The sequence below is a fragment of the Gymnogyps californianus genome, chromosome 8 (genome assembly GCF_018139145.2).
Source record: "Gymnogyps californianus isolate 813 chromosome 8, ASM1813914v2, whole genome shotgun sequence".
Classification (NCBI taxonomy): Eukaryota; Metazoa; Chordata; class Aves; order Accipitriformes; family Cathartidae; genus Gymnogyps; species Gymnogyps californianus.
In genome coordinates, this window is record NC_059478.1 from 5,870,672 (window position 1) to 5,892,308 (window position 21,637).

General features: G+C 52.0%; 1 protein-coding gene across 1 annotated transcript; it reads right to left on the reverse strand.

Moving 5' to 3' along the window:
- Positions 1–2,792: 2,792 nt before the first annotated feature.
- LOC127019049 (ADAMTS-like protein 2) lies at positions 2,793–20,878 on the reverse strand. Its single transcript, XM_050900961.1, has 18 exons — positions 20,874–20,878; positions 18,021–18,212; positions 15,706–15,781; positions 15,088–15,190; positions 13,963–14,108; positions 13,108–13,231; positions 11,764–11,844; positions 11,150–11,325; positions 10,444–10,867; positions 9,404–9,824; positions 8,452–8,558; positions 8,136–8,265; positions 7,561–7,774; positions 6,748–6,903; positions 6,196–6,366; positions 4,267–4,443; positions 3,444–3,588; positions 2,793–3,324 (listed from the first exon to the last, which is right to left on the reverse strand). The coding sequence occupies exons 1-18, from the start codon at positions 20,876–20,878 to the stop codon at positions 3,206–3,208; spliced, it is 2,967 nt and encodes a 988-aa protein (XP_050756918.1). The 3' UTR covers positions 2,793–3,205.
- Between the last annotated feature and the right edge of the window lie 759 nt (positions 20,879–21,637).

Genomic DNA, 21,637 nt, shown 5'->3' on the forward strand with positions numbered 1-21,637 from the left:
CGCTAGCGCAGGGGGTCCCCAGCCGGCGCCCGCTCAAGGGAAGGGGCTTTTCACTTTTCTTTTGGGGGGGGAGATGGTTTCCCGCAGAGAGGACCCCATAAGCCCAGCCCGAGACCAGCACGGTCCTCCTGCTGAACCGCCCGGCACGGCTAAGCTTTACGGGCGAGAAGAGGAGAGAGACCTCGAAGGGCGACGCTAAACCGGCCACCTCCGAACCCATCATAAGTGTCATTATTATTCTACTCTATCTCCTGAAGGGACTTGTCTAACGAGGGCTATGTACAGTACAACCTAATTTAATTACCCCAGGCTCCCCCGACTCCCCGAGCCCAGAGCGAGCCCAGGCTCTGGCACACGGAGCGACGCGTGACCACCCACCAGCTGCCGCCCCCGGCAAATCCCGCCGCTGAGCTGGGAATGGCAGCGCTCCTCGGCCATGGGAAAGCAAAGAAGGGAAGATCCGGATCGTCCTGCTGCCCTCGTACTGCGTTAGTTGCCGCTAGCAGTTAGCTTTTATGTTCGAGCGTAAGATAGGACGCCGTCTCCCACCCGCTTCGGTCTTTGCACGTGCTGAAGAAGTTCAAGACATGAATTTAGATCACCGCCGAGGGAGGCGAAGTTGCTCGCAAAACCGCTCACCTACGCAAACGGGCCCAGGCTGATCCTTCTGCGGCCGAAGCCCCCACCTCTTCTACTCTTCACAAGCTTTCTTAGGAGCGATTTTAACTTGGACCCATAAAAATGGCAAGATTTTACTTACAGGAAGAGCTGCACCCCTAAATAACTGCCGTTTTGGTCACCTTCAGCCTTCAAAGCCCTACCCAGCCCACCCTGACAGCTCCGGACAGCCAGAGGACGGTTGGCTTTAGGACAGCTTTTCTTTTCGACAGCAACAGCAGAGACCACTGGGTCACATCTCCTCCTTTGCCGGGCCCGCGACTTCCCATGGGAGAGCGATGTTCAGGTGGTCGGGGTCCCCCCTCTTCCGCTTTTGGAAGAAGAGGGTGCAAGACCCAAACCTGGGTTCACCAGCTCTGCAGCTGGTAGTGACAGCCAGTGACTCTGCCTTTCAGCAAAAATGAACGTGGGAAAGTTCCTTCTTCCTCCATAAATCAAATTAGGTGAAAAATTACTAAAAGGACATCTCCATCACTCACAGGCACTTCCGTAGCTCGGCTGAGCGCTTCCCATTCATGGCAGGGAGAAGGGACCCGGACAGCAATGATCCCCGCAGCCGTGCGGATGCTGTTGGAGGCAATGGAAGGAAACGCTTGCCACGCCTTTGCAATATAGGGTATGACTGCTCAGAGATGTGAGTGGTGGGGTTTTTTTTTTTCACCACCGCGATTTAGAAATCATCCTGCTGCTCACAGAAGGATTGGGACTTAACCTCCCTGTTCATGCAGAGAAAAAGTAGGTCTCAGCATAGAGGCGCACGCTACGTGAGCCTCGAATGTCTACGTTATCACGCAAAACGCTAATTTACACTTTGGACCTGCTCATGCCTTGGCACCTCTGCTCAAACCACCCGAAGAAAAGGAGCCAGACGAACGCCAAATGGGGTGACGGTCCTTGTAACCAAACACCTTGCCCCAGCCTGCATTTTTGCACAGCCTTTTGAGCAAACGTTGTGCATCATCTCCCCCACCTCCGGCCCAGAAAAACATTGTGTTGCCGTTATCCTGAGGCTCAGTCTTGGCTGCATCTCTTTTAGAGAGTCTCCTTCCATTCTCCAAATAGCCACAGCAGGTTTTAAATGTCCTCTCACATTAAGGGCAGGCAGGAGGGAAGATGACAGCAGCAGTAAAGTTCTCTGGATCCCACTGGCCGATAGTCCGTAGCTCCTACTGCTTCCCATCCAGGCACTGCTCCTCCCTGAAAATATCGTCTGTAACTGGAAAAGAATCTTGGCTAACTCAGTAAATCCCGTCCTTTCCCACTAGAGCATCTGCTCAGCTAGGTCTCATCCTGCTGGGAGCCACGAGAAGTTAATATGTCCCAGGGCGACCTGCGGGCTGCCGCCCGCACGGCTCTGCCAGACGGCCCTGCGACGCCGTCCCCTCGAAGGGCGCAGAGCCAGCTCGTGGGCACGGCGGCTCCCGGCATCCAACTCTACCTCTTGGCACGCAGCAAGGCTTCCCACCGCAACGGCAGCGCGTGCCGGGCCGTGACCTCCGGAGGGTGGGAATAACACAGGGGGCTTTTCCTTCTGCGGGTCACCCTTCCGGTGAAAGGAAGGCCACCACATCGTCACCTTCATCACGCGCAAATTAAGCGTGACCTGTCGCCGGCTAACAAGGTGCCAAGGCTGGCGAGGCAGTTCCAGAGTAGGTGGATGGCCGAGGCGAGGGTTAGCCTCACAGCCAACACAACACCCTGGGTCTGGCACGGCTACGGGTGAGTCTGAAAGGGCTGGAAACACGGGAGGTGCAACTGTGGGTTAGAAGGTTTTGGGGATGGTGGAGGAACAGGACGGGGTAGGGGCAGGGATCCCAGATTTTTTCCACTTCAGATTCCTCCTGTTATTATTCTCTGTCTTTGTTGCTCAGCTATGGGTCCAAATTTAATGTCAGAAATAAATGAGGACTTTGAAATACAAACCAGGAGTGACTTCTGTTCTTTGGCAGGCAACATAAAATGAGCTTTATCTAGTGCCGCCTGGAAGCTGTACTGGTGCAAGGATTTTTCCTCCCCACCCTTCCTGCTCCTGCTTTTGTTCCTCTTGTGTCCCTCCTCCTCCCTTGCCTCTGGCCTAGGTACATGCATCCCAAAACCACAGGTTTACAGTTTAGCTCTTTATTGTGACACAGAATTTTTCGGTGCGTTTTGGAAATTGCCCTTGTAGTAGAAAAATCTGCAGAGCAGACCAGAGAGACGGCTGCTGTTGTCTGTGCCCTGCTGCGGGCTGGCCTCTGCGCCCCACCGCCTCCAACTAGAGATCTTCAGAGATGACGACAGCAGGGACAGGCTTTCCCAACTCACTTCTCAGTAGCTTTCTAGGAACTGACGGTTTGTCTTGTGTAAAAGCCTCTTGGTGGAGAGGGAACGGTGACGACTAAGTCCTAGGAATCCTTCCTCGCTGAGCAGGCTGGTCTACAGGGACTGGCTCCACAGCCAAGCCAAGTGGGGTGGCTTCAAGTGGTAAAGTCTGGCCCAAGGGGGCTCTTGCCCCTGAACTTGGAAGGGAAGTACGGCCTGGCGGCAGTCAGGGTGACTTGAGCCGACACGACCGGCAGCAAGCCTTCCTGTAGTACCAGTGAGAGCACAGCTTCACCTTCAGCACCAGCACGCAGTTGGCCGTCGCTTTGTCTTCACAGTCTTCTTCTGGGGAGCAGAAGCATCCACAGAAGGGGTTAAAAAGGAGATGTGCTTCCCCAGCAGAGAGCTGGACAGAGCACAGGGCTCCCAAGAGCTCCTCTCCCTCCTTGCCCTCCCAGACTTACCTGGTGCCTCTGTGGGGCACGGCTGGAGTTGGCATGTCTGCCTGGCTTCTGGTTTGGAAGTGGGGTCGCAGCCCTGAGCCAGCGCTTCCCCCTGGTAACACTTCACCTCACGCAGTCGCACACCAGCACCACACGTCTTGCTGCACTGTCGGGATTGAGAAAGAGGAAAGGGATCGTCAGAGGCATTTTTTTATTTTTCTGTAGTTCCCAAATTCGTTCTTCCAGTGAAGCCTCCCGGTCCCTGCTTTGGAGACTGTTCTTGAGGAGGTTTGGGTCAAATCACACACTGATCTCAAACTTCTGCTCCCCTTTTGTTGCTGGAGGAGAGCCTCCCTGAGCCGGGGTTGGGGCAGAGCAAGGGAGGAGTTTGCTTTCATCTCTTTAATGCAACTTGGAATTGTTTTTGCTTTGAGTGTTGATGCTGTGATAGAAGATGGAGAAAATGGCTGCTGTGAGCCAGGCCCAGCTCCCCCTGTCCTCCCATTCCCTGAACGCTCACCAGTTAAAATCAAGGGAAAGCAGGGAAAGACAGAACATTGACTCCTGGCAGAGGAGGAGACACAGCTGTATCCTGTATGCCTGCAGTGTGGTGCATGCTCTTGCTTGAGGCAATAATCCACAGGCTCTAAGGTTTTCTCCAGCTTCCCTGTGCCAGTCCCTCCACCTGCTGCCTGGTCTGCAGAAGAGCAGAGCTCATGGTCCCACCTAGACCTAACAGAGCCCTCGGCAGAACAGGCTGCTAGAAAGCCTCAGTGCAGGTCATGCTCCACCAACCAGGGTTATGAGGCCTCCTCTCCCCCTTCCCCACCACCCTGAGCCCTACCTGAGACCAGGAGGTAGTGAACCACGTTGAACATGGCCTCCTGAAACAGGCAGCTTGTTCTTCAGGTTTCTGAGAGGCTTCACAGCGCTTCTCAGGGTACTCCTTGTACACACCATTCTCCAGGCCTGCGCACAAGACAGCCCGTGTCTTCATCCCTCGCCCACAGCTGGCATCACACTGGGAAACAGAACGAAACAGCCAGGTAACAAAAGATGCTCGTCAGCTGTAGAGCTTCAGGCTGTAGGTAAGATGGCATCCTGCTCAGAAGCAAGGTGCTTAATACATGTGCTAACACCAGTCTAACGGAGGTAGTGCTTCCCAGGTCACAGGAGCAATGGGTGTCTGCAAAGGAGCTGCATTTCTTAGGGAGCGAGGAGAGGAGCTGGAATTGGTGTTTAGCCAGCACTGGGAATGCTGAATTCACCTTGGCTGGCCTTGAGAGCAGCTACCACAAGAGACCCGGAGCAGCCAAGGTAAGACTACAAGAGGCTGTTTCTGTTTTATTTTACGTGTATCTATGTTCTCAAAAAACATGTAGCGTATTCACATAGCAACCTACATCTTGGAGTACTGACAAGCTTTGCGCGGGCCCAAGGGGACCAAACCGGTGCACTGCAGGTGATTTGCATGGACAAGTACTGCCGAGCCCAAAGCTATGCAGGCTTAGCTGGGAGGACTCACTCTCTCAGGACACCACCAAGAGAAGCAGCAAGAGGCAGGATCTGATTCTAGCTCAGCTCTGCTCCCTGATGCCCATGGAGGCAGTTGCCAGTTTGAGATTTCACTGCTTTGTGCCCTTCTTCACCACGGCAGGGCCAGCACAGCTGGCCTGCGTCCGCCCTTAGTCATCCTGCGAACTCAAGAGCTGATCAGCTGAGAGAACACAGCAAAGGCAAAGAAGCTGGCACACACAAAGGTAGGGAACTCAGCTGGTCTTTCAACGTTTAGGTGAGTTTAATAGCCTGGACACAGCTGAAAAACTGCATTGCAGTATTGTGTGTGACCCACACCGTAGGCCAGAGCAGGAGAGGTTTATGGGACTGCCATGAGTCCCCAGGTTTAACCAGTTCGTGCTTGTTACCAGTGCTGGAGGGAGACTCAGCTGAATGTAGTCAACAGCTATAAAGGGTAGCAAAATGAGAACAGAGGTTTAGCTATGGTTGGAGGGGAAAGGGCTTGGCTGCTTCTCTGGCTCCCTAGAAACCTTCTTCCTTAGTGCTTTGTGAATCCCTATTTTGCTCAAGACAAAGCCCAAACCCGACAACTGACTCAATGTGTTCTTCTGGGTGCTCTGGGATTTGGATCAGCTTGTATCGGGAAGCCTCTAAGCCTTGAGCAACAGAAGGGGAGTAAGTAGATTGGCAGAGACCAATTGTTTTGTAGAACGGGGTACCTGGCCCATGTTCACTGGACTCTTAAGTCCTGAGGCAAGTACACAGTCATGGCCTGGATGTGACTTCCAGGGCAGGGATCTGGGCTGTAGTTCAGGTTTACCTCTGGCTATTATTTATCAGAGAGGAAGCTGGTTTTGTTGCGGCTTTCTCTTTAGTGGTGGAACCAAAATCGTGAGGGGGTGAGTGCATGTTCTGGACAAAGAACTCTGCTGAGGTGTCTGCAACTGCCAGCTGGGAGCCAGAGGCGGGAGAAGAGGATGATTTCCTTAGGACATTGGTGCCCTCCAATGGAGGTCCCTGGGAAAGCAGCAAATACCACAAACTTTGGGGTGGTCTATAGGGTACGGGTGAGACAAGGTGGGGTATTCATTACTCCTTCCCTCTTTCTAAAAGGAGCTAGGACAAGGGTACAGCTCCATGGCTGGAGGTCGCACCATACAACCTTGCTCTGTCAAGGGAGCCAGGCTCCCACCATCTCCTGTGGGATATGGGGTGGGAAGGAGGGCTGAGGACACAGGGCTGGGCTTGGCTTTACCTGGTCCCACTCCTGCTCCACCCAGTGTGCAGGGCAGTTCTTGTCTCCACACGGATGGACAGCCAGGGGCTTGGTGGCTGGGTCACACTGCGAGTTGGAGATCACCTTGCCCTCCAGGTTGCGACATGCGATGAAGCGGCTCATGCGTCCCTCACCACACGAACCTGAGCACTTGGAGGAATAAAGGGCATTTAGACACATCAGAAAGTAGGAAGGTGGAGGGGTCAGCGTCGGTGGTGCCAGGAGATCTGAGTCCAGAGCCTAGCCCTGCCGCTGGGACTGTGGCACTGGACCCCAAGGGTCTTTAGAGATACATCTGGTCAGGGGCTTCCATTCTCCAGCTACCGTGAGCTTCCTAGATTATTGAATGGAGCTCACCTCACAGCTAATCAAAACTTACAGCATGGAGAGGCAAAAATACAGATTATTCTAGTTTCTTTAGCTTAGCCTCTGCCAGAAGGAGAGCACTAGCATGACTGCCCACCTGCTCTCTCCCACTAGCCCTGCACCCCTGACATCGGGTGCAAGGAGAAGCAGACCCTCCGGACTCACCGGGCCCCAATCTGAAGCGGTCCAGCGGCGGTCGCAGGGCGGGCCTGTGCACACCTTCTCGCTGCTGGGCTTCCGGGACTCGTCGCAGAGGATTGCTTCCACCGAGCAGCGCACCTCCCGCTTCATCGTCCCCTGTGTGCCACACCGGGCCGAACACTGCAACGGCCATAGACAGTCAGCCCCAGGGCTCAGAAGCAGAGAACAAGGGGGATGAGCAAAGGCGAGGGAGGCAGCTATGCCTCCTCCTGTTTTCCTCCTGCTGCACTAGGGAAAAGGGGAAGGGCCCCAGCAGGGACAGAAAAAGGTGGGTCCATCTCTCTCTCTGCTGCTTCTTTACTTTGGGTCCTAGAGCTCCAACGCTCCAAGATGCTGAGGCCTGGACTGCTATTCAAAGTTACTGGGCAGCTCCACTGGCCCAGTCCCAAGCAGGCTGTGGAAAGTCAATCAAAGGGATTTTGATTGGGTTTTAGCCTTTCTATATCTTCATGCTACTGTTTCCCCATTCACTCTTAGATAGAATCAGAGAATTGTTTAGATCCTCTGGAAGAGGGAGGCAAAGCCTCTTGCTGGCCGGGCTTTCATTTGGTCAACATCCTGCTTGAGAAGTGACCTTAGAAAAAACGTTTTGCAATGGCCTTTGTCCGCTGAGCAGTGCCAGAACAGGGGAGCCGTGGGTAAAGGCAGTCCTTGTTTCCCCAGGATGCAGTTGACCAGGGGCTTCCTCACTGCCCAACATCTGCCAGTCACCTTCCTCCAGGCCCCAGCCCAGCCCCGGCTGCTTACCTCTGGGAGCAAAGCTCCCTTGCTGCCTACCTCGGACCACTCGGAGAGCTCCCACTGGGGCCCACAGGCCTTGTTCTTGCAGGCTTTCCTCTCCATGGGCCTGGCCAGCCCAGCTGACTCACAGAGGTCGTCGTAAACGGAGCTGTCAAAGCCTGGAGCCAGCATCTTCCAGCAGCGCACAGTGCGATACTGATAGCCCTCACCACAGGTCCTGGAGCATTCGCTCCACCGGCTGGTCTCCCACCTCCACGAGCAGTCCCCAGGAGAGAAAGCACAAAGGAAAACCCAGGTAAGGGGGACCAGGGACACGGGGTGGCTGGGGAGTGCCTGCACGCCTGGGACTCCCTCACCCAGTAGCTGCTGCTATGAATCTGCTCATCACGTATATGTCTGTGTTAAGGCAATGCTGGTCTTGAAAGCCAACTTTGCCCTTAGCAGGCAATTTAGACACCAAATTCCCTCCCTCTTTTTGCTTACAAGGGGATACAAGAGCTTAGCTGTTTAAGCGTATCTTCCAGCCCAGAAATGGCCGTATGCTTTGAGCAGAGAACGATCCTTACAAAGATATACTGTCCCCGTGGACAGCTGATGTCATTTCCACTCACCTAGGCTGGCAATCTCTCCCTGTGCAAAATTCGTGAGTAGGTTCTGGTCGGGTTAGGGCATCGCAGTACGTTTCATCCACTTCCACTCCGTCGTACCGGACACACATCGCATAGGAGGTGCTGATACCTGCTGGGCAATCAAGACTCTCTCTTGGTCAGGCTCCATCAGATCCAAAAGCCTCCTCCCACCATGATTAAATCACTGGAGTGCTCACTGCATCTGAAACTCTACCTGCCATTTTAAAAAATACCAGTATTCTCTCCATCAACAGCCAAAAAGGACCTCACATCATCAGTCACCTGAAGCCAAACCTACCTGAAGTGCACGTGGAGCTGCAGGGGGCATAAGCTGAGACTTTCCACCGATACATGTCAGCCAAGCTAATGTCATCATGGCCCACAGGGCTCACATCAAACTCGTTGCTGTGGAAAAAGGAGGCGGCGTGAGCTAAAAATGAAAAATTGCTGCAAACATAAAATATAGTGAATTTCCTCCTCACTATCTTTGAAGATGGAAAGAAACGCAGTGTTTCCACTCTCCATCTCCCCACCTTGGGTAAGATGGACCACTGATGAACAGAGAGTGTAAAGCCTTGATCCACCTCCTGAATTCAACTAGCAAGGCTGTGAAAAGCCATGGATCAACATCCTCTGGGAGGTGGCATCGTTCACAGTGAGACTGGTCTAGATTACAGTCTTTCGAACATGCAGGCGCCCTCAGCTTCAGTTCATGCTATCACCTCGAGAGGTACGACGGTAGGTGGGAAAGGGGAGCTCAAGCAAGGTCCCTCTTACCATATAATGTGGTGGGAGAGTTCACATGTGGCCTGCCAGAAATGTTTAAAAGTTGGCCCTCATTTTCCTGCCAAACGTTTGTTGAAGTTACAGAGGCATGTGTGCCCAGAAGAATGGGACAGAAGGGGCGTGATGTGCTGGTAAACATGTGTATGTGACGTGCTATAGGCTCCCGGCCTTCTTTACAATCACATTAGTGTTGGCCCGCCAGGTCCTTCAGAACCCATTTAAACGGATCCCTTAGAGGCCAGGGGTGGGGGGTGCAACACACATTCTGGGAGCTTTGTGTCAAGCCAGTTGTGCCAATCAGTCTTTGGAGGACACACCATTGGTCAAGTTCCTACAGCAGCTGCCACGGATAGACATTGGAGAATGGGGACATCAAGGACAGCAGTGAGACTACCAAAGGCTTGGCTTGACCCTCCCTCCCCAGCTAACCACGCTCCTGTTTTGCCCAGGAAATCAAGTGCCACCTTTCAGTGCCAGGGGCTTGCAGAGGCTCTGCCTGGCTGATGTCCGCGGCTGGGCTGGCACCTAGCAGAGGGCTCTCCACAGATGCCATCATGCTGTAGTTGGCTGCTTCCCCCTGACTCCCAGCAAATGCCTCCACCTTCAAGTCCTCCAGTGAGTTCTTACGGGCCGGCGCTTTGTGGAGGCCCTGTGGCCACCGGGCAGCTGTCTCGGTCCGTAGTCCTGCTGTGGAGTTCCTTGGGGCCAGCCTGGCTGCCAGGTGCTGCAGCTCCCTGCAGAAGGCAGTGTTGTGCGGGTCTCGGTGACACAGTCGCCTGAAGAGACGAAGCCTGGAGGACGCTATGCGGCTGTTCTCCGAGAGCTCGGATCCCCTCATGCTGTAGGGTACGGCTGTGCTGATGGAAATTTGATTGAACCTGAGAGCTGAAAGAAAAACACAGGGATGCTTTAAGTATATTGGATGGCTTATACTTCAGCATGTGGTATTTAACAAGGCAAAAACCATTCAGTATTTGGCCTCAAAATCATAAATTGCCACCAGGGTGCACCAACAGGCCTTAATTGCCCAGACCAACCTCACACACTCTCTTGCCCATTGCTCAGGAGCTCCATTTAAGCTCAGGCCTGGGCTTTCAGTCCTGGCCTAAGCAATGTTGCAGGTGTACTTTGTTCCTGAATTGTTGTTTGGCTTTCCCAGATTCACCTCAGATTTGACTTGTCACCTTGCTTTCACCGGACGATCACTGGACTGTTGCTAGGACCTGTTGCTGTCACTGCCCTGCTTGCCAAGCTCAGGTGCCGTGGGACTGCCCTGCCTGAGAGGGCACTGCCTGATCTGTATCATGGCCACCCTCTCCCAGCTCCCCTTCCCTTGCGGAGCTACTGGCCCTTGCTGCTCCCTGAGAGTCCCCACCCTGCTATTAATCATCATTCCCTCCTGTCCGCCCTGATGGTAAAGCCACCTTAGATTTCAAGAAGACCAATGTGGGATGTCCACTTTCAATGAATAAAATGGGAGAGAAGGGAAACCAAAGCAACCAACCCAACTCTGTTTCTCCACCAATTGCTGCTGCTTCCTCCTCCTCTTCTTCTCCTGCTGTGTTTGCATGGTAGACCTGTCTTATCTGGAAGTCATACTTCTTCTCTTCACCTTGTTCCCAGCCCCAGTCCCGAGTCTGACTTGTGGAGTTGGTCTGGAAGAAGTGCGGGTGGCCGAAGCCTAAATCTTCATGCCCTTCTCTTAGAGGAAGCTGTTCACTGGTGTCATCTGGCGACAGGGAGAGCCATGTGGCATTGAAGTCCTGGGCAGCTCTGGAGTTGGCTGGAACGGGATGGTTCTGGCTGGTCTCTGGTAGGTGATGATACAGAGGTCTGTCTACAGCAGGGGCTGCAGTGCGGAGAGGTGGTGTCCGTGGTACAGTGTAGTCGTAAGTTATGTGTGGCATTTTCCCATTAAAGTTATAGTACTGGAGGAAACAGAGAAAGAAAACAAAACTGTTTTTATTTTAAGGACGTGTATTTCCCAGAGACCTCTTCCAGCCACATCCATTTTGTGATGGATGTTAAGAGAAGACAGCATCCTCATAAATCCACGAGGAAACCCCCCTCCAAGACAATATCTGGCTTCCTCAGCCACGTACACACTCAGGTTTGGCTTGGGAATCAGGTTAATATTCCCTCTGTCTGAGGGAGGTTCACAATTTTGGGACAGGCAAGACAGGAAAGCCTAAAACTAGCTCCTCACGTACCATGGCATTCAGAGACTGGTTAGTGGGCCCGTGAGCTATGATATACTCCAGCCCATCTGAGTTCAGGCTCAAGGGCCGCCGGTACTTGAAGATCGTGCCAGCTACCCTGAAGTTCTGGGGGTTGTCAATGGCGGAGTTGCCGTTGAAGAAGAAATGCCCGGATTCATCTGCGAGTGCTTCAAAGAGAGAGAAAAGGCACAAATGTGATAATCTGTGCAGAACACCGGGGCTGCACTGGCACTGAGGAGAGCAAACAGCTCATGACCGAGAAAAGCCTGATAGAAAAAGAACCGCAGGCCCTCCAGCGTTCATCTTCCACATCAGGTCAGATCAGCGGCGTTCAATGCCTGCTGCTGTCATTTCCCTCTCCAACAAGAGCACAAATGTCTTCACAACAGGGACTGCCCATAGTGAGCTTGGTTTCCAAATGTCCTTCCTGCTGCTGGAGATGTGGTAGCCTTGGTTTATGGAGAGGTGAAGTGCCCCTGTGCTACTCTGGAGGAAAGGCTCACAGATAGCTCTCTCACAGCACAGAAGGGAGTGCACAGAGCCCTCCTCCCACCTCCCAGGCAGCTGAACTGGGATCTCCACATCCACCCGGTTCCGCTGCTTACCCAGGATGTTTTCTGTTTTCCTGCGCTCAATGATGAGGATGTCCGTAGCCCCAGCAGGGATGTTGGTGATGAAAACGTAACCTGAGGAACAGAACAGAGGGTGAGGAAACCCCGAGGACAGAATAAGAAGGTCTGGCTAGGAAAAGCAGCTCGTGGGACAAGTGTCTATGTAGGAGGGCAGCGCTGCCCTTCAGGGGCAGGACGCTAAGGACATAAATGCATGTTGCGCCAGTCCGTGAGCTCTAATCCCAGCTCCCCTCTGAAGTCCCATTACAGATCACCATTACAGGTCTCTAAGGCTCAGTCCGAGCACTGCCGGGTTTGGAGTAAGGAAGGAACTGCACAAGTATAACAGTCTGGCTTTAGGTATGTGGATGAATATGCTCTCATGCTCTTTCTGGCAAGAACACAGAAAAAGCTTACTAGTGATCAGGGCTGATGCTGAACAGAGGATGGAAAAGACCATAGGTCCCCTCAGCTCCCGACTCAACAGAATTTGTCTCAGGAGTAGTGTAAAAATTGACCTTTAAAGGGAGAGGAAATAAGAAGGCTCTTAAAGTTGTGTGGTTTGGCAGCTTGTCTTTCCTGCTAGAAATGCAGGTCTTGTCCGTTCTGTAAGATTTTATGAGGACTGGAATGGGAGGCCAAAACTGTATCTGTACTGCTAGAGGGGTTAGCACCATTACCCCTGCTCTGGAAAGGGGCCTGAGTGCTTTTCTAGTCTAGTGGCTGTAGAGAGCGAGGCAGACTAGTGAAACAAGTGTGAAATGATGCTCCAAAACATCCTCAAACCACAGTTAATTAATTACTAATGAGCATACCACAGTCTATTCCTTCTGTGGGTGGAGGAATGGGCCATGAGGTTGCAAGGGATGAATCTCAGCCCAGTTTCAGAGGGACTGTCCTTCAGCTGTGCCAGCCATAGGACTGGGGAAAGCAGGAGACAAAGTGCAGGCTGAAACAAACGCTGTGACCCTCATCATAGGAGCTTAAGTTTCAAATGAACGTGTAGCACAAATAAAAGAAGATTCATTGATCTCTTCACATTATCTGAGGTGGGCAAGATGCCAAAATCAATAGGAACAAATAGATCCCCAGCTGCTTCCTATTGTAAAGAGGTGAAGGGAAACCTTACCAGCCTAATATACAGCACATCAAACCAATCTCCTCTGATGATAAAGTAAAAAGGACAAACTACAGGCATTTAAGCAGGGGTGGCACTCTTCAGCTCTTTCCACCAAGCAGCTGGGAAACTCCTACCCGCATTCAAGCCAGTCACCCTTCACGCCAGCTGGTGGTAAGAAGTAGCAGGTGAAGTCTCCGGACTGTGGTAGCAGGGAGTACCTATCTGTGAGATTGCCTTTCGGAAGCTGCCCGAGACACGGTGGCAAGTGCTGCCGTCCCCTCCACACACCCTGCATCTGTCCATCGTCCGGGGTGAGTACAGGCTCCCATCGCACCCAACTGGCTGCAAAGAATAAAACAAGAGAAGGTTTCCTGGGGCCAGCTTATCTCCACAGGTCAGGGTCTTTTTGAGGAAATGCCACTATGCTCTTTTGGTGAGGCTGGGGGTGGGATTTAGGTTAGCTTGGAGTGGAGTGATGAATGAATGGATCCAACAGCAGCAGAAATTCACCTGTGTAACTTGTGACCATCTACATTGTGCCCCTGAACCTGGGGCAGGGGCTTGTGTGTGTAGGTGAATGGAGCAAGACTCGGGTAAGCTGTTTTGGTTCCTTCTGTCTCTGTATTTAGGCCAATCCTTCTCACTGAAATGACATACAACATCACTCTCCAGGAGATGCTGCATCAAAGGCAGGCCTTTCTGAGGTTGTAAGGCACCTCTCTGTACCTATGTAGAACCACCCTTCATCCTTGCTGTATGAGGTGAAAAATCAAATGGAAGATTTTTTTTTTTTTTTAAATTGGATGACTACGTAAACAAACCTGCAATTCTAATCATCTCTGTGCTGGGAGGAAAGTATTGTCGCTCAGTGGGAACATGTGGGTGTATGTAATTCCCTTTGTGTGAACCTCTCTGCTCTCCTCTAGCCCACTGGCATTCAAGAGTGAATGTAGTTACTCCACGCCAGGCCTCAGTTTCAATTCCCTGCTGGGACCCCCGCCTTGCAAAGACCAGGAGGTCCAGTCATGCACTTACACTCCCAGTTTCTGTACTACTTCCTCCCAGAGCCTCACCTCACACTTCCCATTGATGCAGACCCCTTGATAGGTCCTGTCCTTGCAGGAGGTACCATCCTGTGCTCGGGCCATCAGCTGCCTCTCTCCACTCTGGGTGGTGCACTGGAGGTCACACGGCTTGTTGGAGATACTGGTGTAGTCATCTGAAGGGACAGAGGCAGAAAGTCACCAGGTAGATCAAGCCGCTCAGAGATGGGCAGCAAGGAAGGGGACTTTCCTCTTATCCATACTGATGGTTTGATGTCACCTTGGATGTTCCTGCTGCTTGACATGAGACCCCAAGGCTACAGATTTTGTAGTAGTAAAGGAGTCATGGTACGAGGCTGCAGCTAGGGACCATGCCTAGCAGAAATACTTCTTGCTGGCAAACCCTCTTCCTTGCCATACCCTCTCCCCTTTGCAGTGCCATCCCCTGTGCCAGACACGGGAACCTGCATCAGCAGATCCCAGGCCACACATAAATACACAAGAGCAAGCAAGACCTCTAAGAGGGGTACTGACTGTGTGGGGCTGTGGCTAGCTACACCCCATTCATCTGAGCAACTGAAGCTAGAGGTGCAGATGTTCTATGTCCCCTTGGCAGCTAATGGAAAGAGAAAAACAGGTGGGTCCAGAAAGAGGGTAGTATCTTAGGTGAGCTCAATCTGGGCCTGAAGGGACAACTGGCAACCCATGTGAAGCAATCTGTCTCGCCTGTGCAGGAAACGGATGGGCATCCTGTTCAGAACAACCCACCACCAACCCAGCGGGGAGCATGCCGGGTGACAGAGGCAGCCAAAATGGTAGAAGGCACAAAGAGCGTGAACACCCACTCTGCCAAGATGACTGCTGGTTAGCCAAGACAACTCAGAGAAGCCTGTGTCCTGTCTGCCCACCAGTGCTTGCTGATGTAGGATCCAAAACAGGAGCAATGTGGTGAGAGAGGAGGCCTGGCTGGGTGGAGCGGTTCTGTGAAGAGACAGGGAACGATTTCTCCAAAGCAGGGAGCATAGGGAAGCACTTCCAGACCAGCCAGGAGCATCCATCCCTTGTCCCCTGGGACCTTCCCCTTCTTCTGTGTCTCAGAAGATCCTGTGGGTGTTTTCTCACCCTGATCCTTTGTGTGAAGCTATGAAAACCCACCTGGATAGAGGGGCATCCAGTGGTAGTAGCGCTTCCCAAAGGCTTTGGCATTGAAACTGGAGCACTGCTGCTGTTTGAAGCTTGCTGTGTTGGCTGGGCAGGGCTATGGAGGGAATAAATGTGATCAAAAGCTCCCTATGTCACAGCCATGGTTGTGACAGCTGCTTGTCCCTGCTGCATGCCAGGAGGATGAAGATGCCCTGTCCACCCTGGAAGGAACCAGTGATGGACTCTGAGGTGCCGTAATACAGGCAGAAAGGCCAGGCCTCCGTTGCCAAGGGCCCCTCAGACAGCTGTATTTAACAGTCCTGCAAAAATTACTTCCACCGAAGGGAAAAGCATACTGGAAAAACTTTGTCCCTCCCCCCACCCCACAACAAATATGTTTTTACATCCTTTTCCCCCACCTCTCAGTCCCAGAGAGTAGAGCCCATCTCCCACGTCTTCAAAGGCAACCACTGCCAACCACTCCAGGAGTGAGCGGATCATACCCCTTGTCTGCACTCCTCTGACGGACCAGTCGCACCCTGAGTGCTGGTGCTCTTGCAGCTCCAAGTGTGACCCCCTGAGTCCCGCATCCCCCAGTGAGGACCAGTCAGTACTGGAAGTGGTTCTCACCTGCTGCTGGCACAGTTGGTAGTGCTTGGCTTGACCAACACACATGGTGCTGTTTGTTCCCTGGGGCATCTGGAGCCTGCAAAGCAGAAAGAAAATGAGCTGGAGGTCTGTGAAGTACTAAGGTATTGAGGATGACAGAGAAGTCAGGCCTGACTTAAGGGGGAGTAGCAAGGCAGGCATTTTATCAGAGCAAAGCTTTCTGGATCTAGACTAGCCAACATCTCTGAAACACATTTTCAGTGCTTTTAGGTGGACTATGATTTTAGGCTACTCTTGTTTTGGGGCAGGTTGAGCAGATGGGGAGCAACTGTAGTATCATCACCCCTGTGTCCCTTCACCTCTGAGCTCCAAAAGGGTTGATGTGACAAAAGGACAACAGACCCTCATGATCCATCACTCCCATGGAAGCACCCAGGATTTGCAGTAACCAGGGGAGTTGATTTCAGGATTCACTGTGCAGTAGGCAGAGAGATGGCACCTCTCATGGGGACTGGCCACCTTAAAAGATTAGCAGGAAAGGCTTGGTGCAGATGATTGCCCAAAACCACGGGAATTTCTCAACACTTGACGCTTTAGCTCTGGCCAGCAGGAGTTATCCAGGGGATACTGGAGTCCTTGACTGATGCAAAGGCAAAAAAAATTCTTGAAAGCTGAGAAGACATATGGAGAATGGCCGAGACCACAGATTAAGGCGATCTGGTCTGTGTAAAGATCAACAGCAGACAATGCGTTAACAGTATTGGGAATTTAGGATACACTGGGTAATGAAGAACCCTGTAGGAATATTCAAGCTGGACTGGCTAGAGGTACTGCAGCTGTCCCTCCAGAGCAATGCTTTACATGATGTAGGCAAAACCTACATTTGCACCAAAAAGCTTAAAAACTGCCATCCCTTTCAGCTGAAGCAGAGGGTGCCTGCAGACTCAGGCAAATTGTTTCATGGGCATACCTGGCTCACACTTATGCTGTTCTCCTTAAAGCTACAGAAACCTTTTGGCTGGGTTTTACATTGGGCTTTTTTTTTTAAATTCAGACTTGATCCCTGGAGTAAAACGTCACAGCAAAGCCCTCCCCTCCCCAGCTGTGGAGTCAAGGATAGAGCAGATGCCAAATGGAGAGAAAAATCTCTCTTCTGGCATCAGGCAAAGGGCAGAAGGGCTGCTCTGGCTGTGCAGGGCATGGGACAGCCCCAGGCTTCCTCCCGCCCTCTGTTTCCCACTGCTCTCCCATGATGGCCACGGTGTGCTGGGGAGGAGGAGCAGCAGCAGAGACACCGGCAAGCCTGGTCAGCGGGGTGGCCACGTCCAGATGGAAGGTACTGCAGCGCATCTGGACCCTCACCATGCTGCCAACCAGACCACATAAAAGACATTTTCTGCTGCAGGAAGGAGAGCAGGTTGGGGGCCCTAGCTTGAGCTTCCTCCACTCAGGAGTGCATTCACGCAGAAGGGAAAGGGGCCAAATGTGGGGCGGACAGCCCCCGTGGGCTTGCTGTGCTGCAGGATGCCAGCTCTCATTAACATCTCAGGAGCCTGGAGTAGCAGGTTAGTGAGGTGCTGGAGGAGGAAGAGGGCTTGGTGGCAAGGTGACCTGGAGGGGACAGCAGGAGTTCAGGCAGCTGAAGTTCCCCAGCTCTCCCCACTCCCACAAACCCAGTTCAACTGATACCAGGCCTGTAGCAGCTGTAGGGGACAAATGTGGCTGTAGGGGACAAATGGAGATGCTGTCAGGTGACAGCCAGATAAATGACAGGGAAAAAAACTTGCAAGCTCTGCAGGGAGTAAAGAGGGGAAATTGCTGAGACGTGGCTGAGCTGGCTGCTGCCAGGAGTAAATCAAGTCCCCATAAGGTGTCTGGGAACACGTACCCACATCCTTCGCACAGGAACTGGCTACAAATCAGGGTTAGGTTGGTCGGAGCAGCCACAGTAAGCGAGGGTTTGCGAAGGAAAGGGGAAGAGGAATAGAGCTAGCCTTCTCCAGCCCACAACCCCTTCAAGTCTCCCACAGACCCCAAAGAGGGGACCAACCCCTTGCTCCCCATCAGACAAGCCAGGCTGAGTGGGTGACCTGTTCAGGGGGCCTGTCACCTGTCCCACTGCGGCGTACTTCTCCCTTGTCAGCCCTCCCCACCACTGCCTGCTCACCACCTACCCCACGGGCAACAGCCGCCTTCCTTTCCAACAGGCCGCAGAAGAGGGAACGGCTGACCCTGCAAACCCAGGAGATTCGGGCCCAAAACACAGGTTGGGGGCACCCCATTTCCCCTCCACCACTTGAGACCTGGCCAAGGGCTCAGGCTGGGACACGACTCACCTCTGCCGCAAGCAGTGCCTCTCCCGGGACATCACGCCTCCCCCGCAGGACCGGGAGCAGGTGGACCAGGAGCTCCACTCTCCCCACCACTTGGTGACTTCTTCATCCCAGGGGCCAGCTCCATCTGCTGCCTCACTACTGTCCTGACAGAAACAGAGCATGGTTAGCTGGAGAACCTGGCTCCTCACCCTCCTGGGCAGAGAACAGCCTTCCAAAGGCAGCTCCCCCAGGGACCATGTCACCCAGATGCCTTCTAAATGGGCAGCACTGGGACAACCGTGGCAGGATCAGGCCCCTATGGGGCCACACCAGGCTCACACGTCTCAAAATTGAAATTTCCCTCCAAGACCGAGTTAGGCAAGGGAAGCAGGGTGCCTCTGGGCTCTCATGACACGACGTACAGAAGGGCTGCGGGGCTGGACATGTGTGACAGTAACGCCAGATGCAGCCTGGCCGCACAGCATCACTCCCAGCCCGGGTCAGATAGAACAGCAGATCACAGCTCACGCTGCCCGCCTGGGTCTGACGCACGGTCAGGAGAGAAGAGGAAGAGCTGCGGTGCTTGGCCGTGCGGAGGCCTGCCTGCAGGGAAGCTGGGGGTACGCATCTGTCACTCGCTGGAGCTGCATTTCAACGAATAAACTTCTCTTTGTGACTAAATCAGCTCAGATCCAAGCTCCTCGCCCTCCAACCCTCACAAAAGTCATTTTCAAGAGTGCTTCAGAACCAGAGCCTCCTGCAGTTGCTGTTGTCCCCTCTCCTCATGCACCCCACTATGCTCAGAGGAGGACTGCTCCCTCTCCCAGCATGCCTTGCTGGGGCTGAGCCTTTAAATTTGGCAAACCTGAGCTCTTTTGGCCCAAACGTGGTCGTTGCAGCAGGCTGCTGTTGGCTGTGCCTCCACAACTCCCAGCAGGTAAGGGATTCTGTGTTTTAGCTGGGTTTTTTTTCTCCTTGCAATATTTTCCTGTTTAGTGTCTAATGGCCTAAAAGCTCCAAGGGACTCTCGCAAACCAGCCTGTGCAGAACTAATTTGCTGTTTACTGAAATACAGCTGTGAGTAGTGTTAAATGCAGCAATGAGTTTAACACAGGACAGTGACTGGAAGGGATTTATCCAGCTGAAAATGCTGACAGTGTTTCAGTATTAGTAGAACAAAAGGAATAATTTGTGTGTGTGTGTGTGTGAAGTCTTCTATGCTAAAGTAAGGGCTCAGGGAAGTTGTATCAGTGCTATTAGCAGAACATGCTGGTTTGTGGCAGTGGCTGATAGTGCTGTTGCGAAGAACTGGTCTGCAAAGCATGATTGATGGATGTGAGAAAACTCAGCAGGGTTTGCTCATCACTAAATGTGTTCTGTTCACTATTTTGGTTGACTGTCTCTTGGCTTTATGCTCTTTCATGGTGTAATAAAGCCAAAGTGTTCATCTTGTAGTGTAACTCCCGCCTGAGAACTTGTCGTTTCTACAGCGTCTGCCAAGCCAACAGAACATCCTCTGGGCAGAGGAGATGCAGCTGGTTTTAAACAAATGTTTTAAAGTTGTAACTTAGCACTGTTGAAATGCGCATAGTGCCTCTTCTTGGTGATAGCCAGAGCATGTTGAAAGTAACCTACTCTGCTGCAAAAAAGCACCATGTTACATGATGCTTTACTCTCCAGTGATTACAATAGTTGATTTCGAAAACAATACAACAAAACTGTTTGCTGTACTTAGATGTTCTGGCTGGAGTTGACTTGCCTGACAGGGACCAAATGCTGTGGCCAGCAGATGAGTTGCTCAGGAGAAAAATGAAATTTAAAAGAAACAGACATGTTTTCAAAAGTATCTTTTTCTCTTCTTTCAAATGATCATCTCAACCTATTTCCTATGAGAATTTTTGTCTGACTGTATATTATCAGACTGTAAATGGAAATGCTGACTATGTAGCTTCCACATTTACAAAGGAAAGAAACCAAAGGTCTCTTACTGTAAGGTATTTTCAGCTAAAATCTTTTCCTGATCCCTTCTATGCTTCTCTGTGATAAGCATCTCAAGGGCTGTGGAGGAAGAGCTCTTCACAACTGTCGGGAAGGAGAATGCCAATGATTTATCTGGTGTCTGTGTGAAGAGCTCAGCACAGTACAGATTCTCCCGTAGCTGGGGTAATAATCAAAGCTGGTGTCTTACCACTTCACTGAGTAGTTACGAGGCGCATGGACTGCCTGGAGGGAAGGCATGTGGACCAAAAGCTGCAATACTTACATAGCTTTTCCCCAGGTGGCAATAAAAATCTGTGTGGCTGTAACCTGCAAGACAGTCCTGCTCCAGAGATCTTACAATCCAAATAGGTGAGACGGGGCAGAAGGGAAACGGGCGAAGGGAAGTGAAATAGCCTGTTCTACTGACCTACCCCTGGATATGAAAAATATTTTGTGTATTTGCAGCGGTGGAAAGTTGCAGGCTCCCTTTCAGGGTTACTGCTCTTGGGTGTTTTGCCTGGATGCAAAGAGACCTGGCATGTGGGGAAGATCAGCATCTCTGCCTTTGTGCGCCTCTTTCTTACGGTTAGAATAGGATATGCTTCTCTCTGCACTGCAACTTTCAGGAATGACAGGAGCCCAAATGAAGATTTATTGAAGGATGCTAGTCAGAGACTTTTTTTTTTTTTTAATATAAAATGTGTTCCCCTACATCCATAAGCCCTGTTCCTGCTTCCTCTCTGCACTGGAGGAATCAATCACTTTTTAAGTAGATTGATTTGGCTCTCAGGTTTTCCATGACCAAGCTCCCTTGCCAGTCCTTGCCTAGGAACGTTTATTTCCTTGTGTAAGCAAGAACAATGCTGAGCTGTCCCCTTGGCCAGTGACACTTACGGCATGACTGCCTCCGAGTCCTAGGCCTGGTGACATGGAGGGGGGAACTTGAGGTACTTAGAGCTGGGGCAGCTGGTTCCAATCTGTGCTGAATTTATTATATTGTCAGAAATAAATCTGCATTAACCATGACACACAAATGGTTCTTGTTTTTAATTAGAGATACTTGCATTTTCCAAATTTCCAGATAATAAATTAAGGACTGTGGGACAGACTCCAGATTAGATTAGCTCGTCGCTTTAGTTTCCCAAGCCCCTCGGCAAATCCCAAGAGTTACCTTCTGGCCGAGTGAATCCCCCCCCGCCCCGCCTCCTCCTTGCAGAAGGAGAAATCAAAGGGGCTTTACAACAACTTTTTTGCACTCTCCTGGTTATAGGAGGTGCTGGAGCTGCTCTAACTTGTACTCTGCTGCAGAATCACAGAAACAGGGCAGGCTAGAAACACTGGAGCAGGAGATGTGCGTAGGTCCAGTCTTTATAAGGCTGGCTCTGCCTGGGCTTGGGTGAGGGCTCTGCCTAAAGGAGGCAAGAAGGTCTGTTACAATTCCTCAGGTGATGAGAAATATCAGGCCTAGAATTTACATTTGTAGAAAAGACAGACCACATTCCAGTTGAGACAGGTGCTCTCCGCAATAATTTCCCCTGAGGCGCTTGTGGCTTGGCACGGGGTGATTATATAGCTGCCGTTCTTCCTCTCTGAGGCTAACCAAGTTATTTCTGTGCCTCTGCACCTACGCAGGAGGCCATGCAACTGAGTAGGTGAGG

Excerpts from the sequence above, each read along its gene's own strand:
- LOC127019049 (XM_050900961.1), bottom strand. Across the intron at positions 15,191-15,705 it reads ACCAACTGTGCCAGCAGCAG|CCCTGCCCAGCCAACACAGC; the intron begins GTGAGAACCACT and ends TTCCCTCCATAG. Across the intron at positions 7,775-8,135 it reads GGGAGAGATTGCCAGCCTAG|GTGGGAGACCAGCCGGTGGA; the intron begins GTGAGTGGAAAT and ends CTGCTCGTGGAG.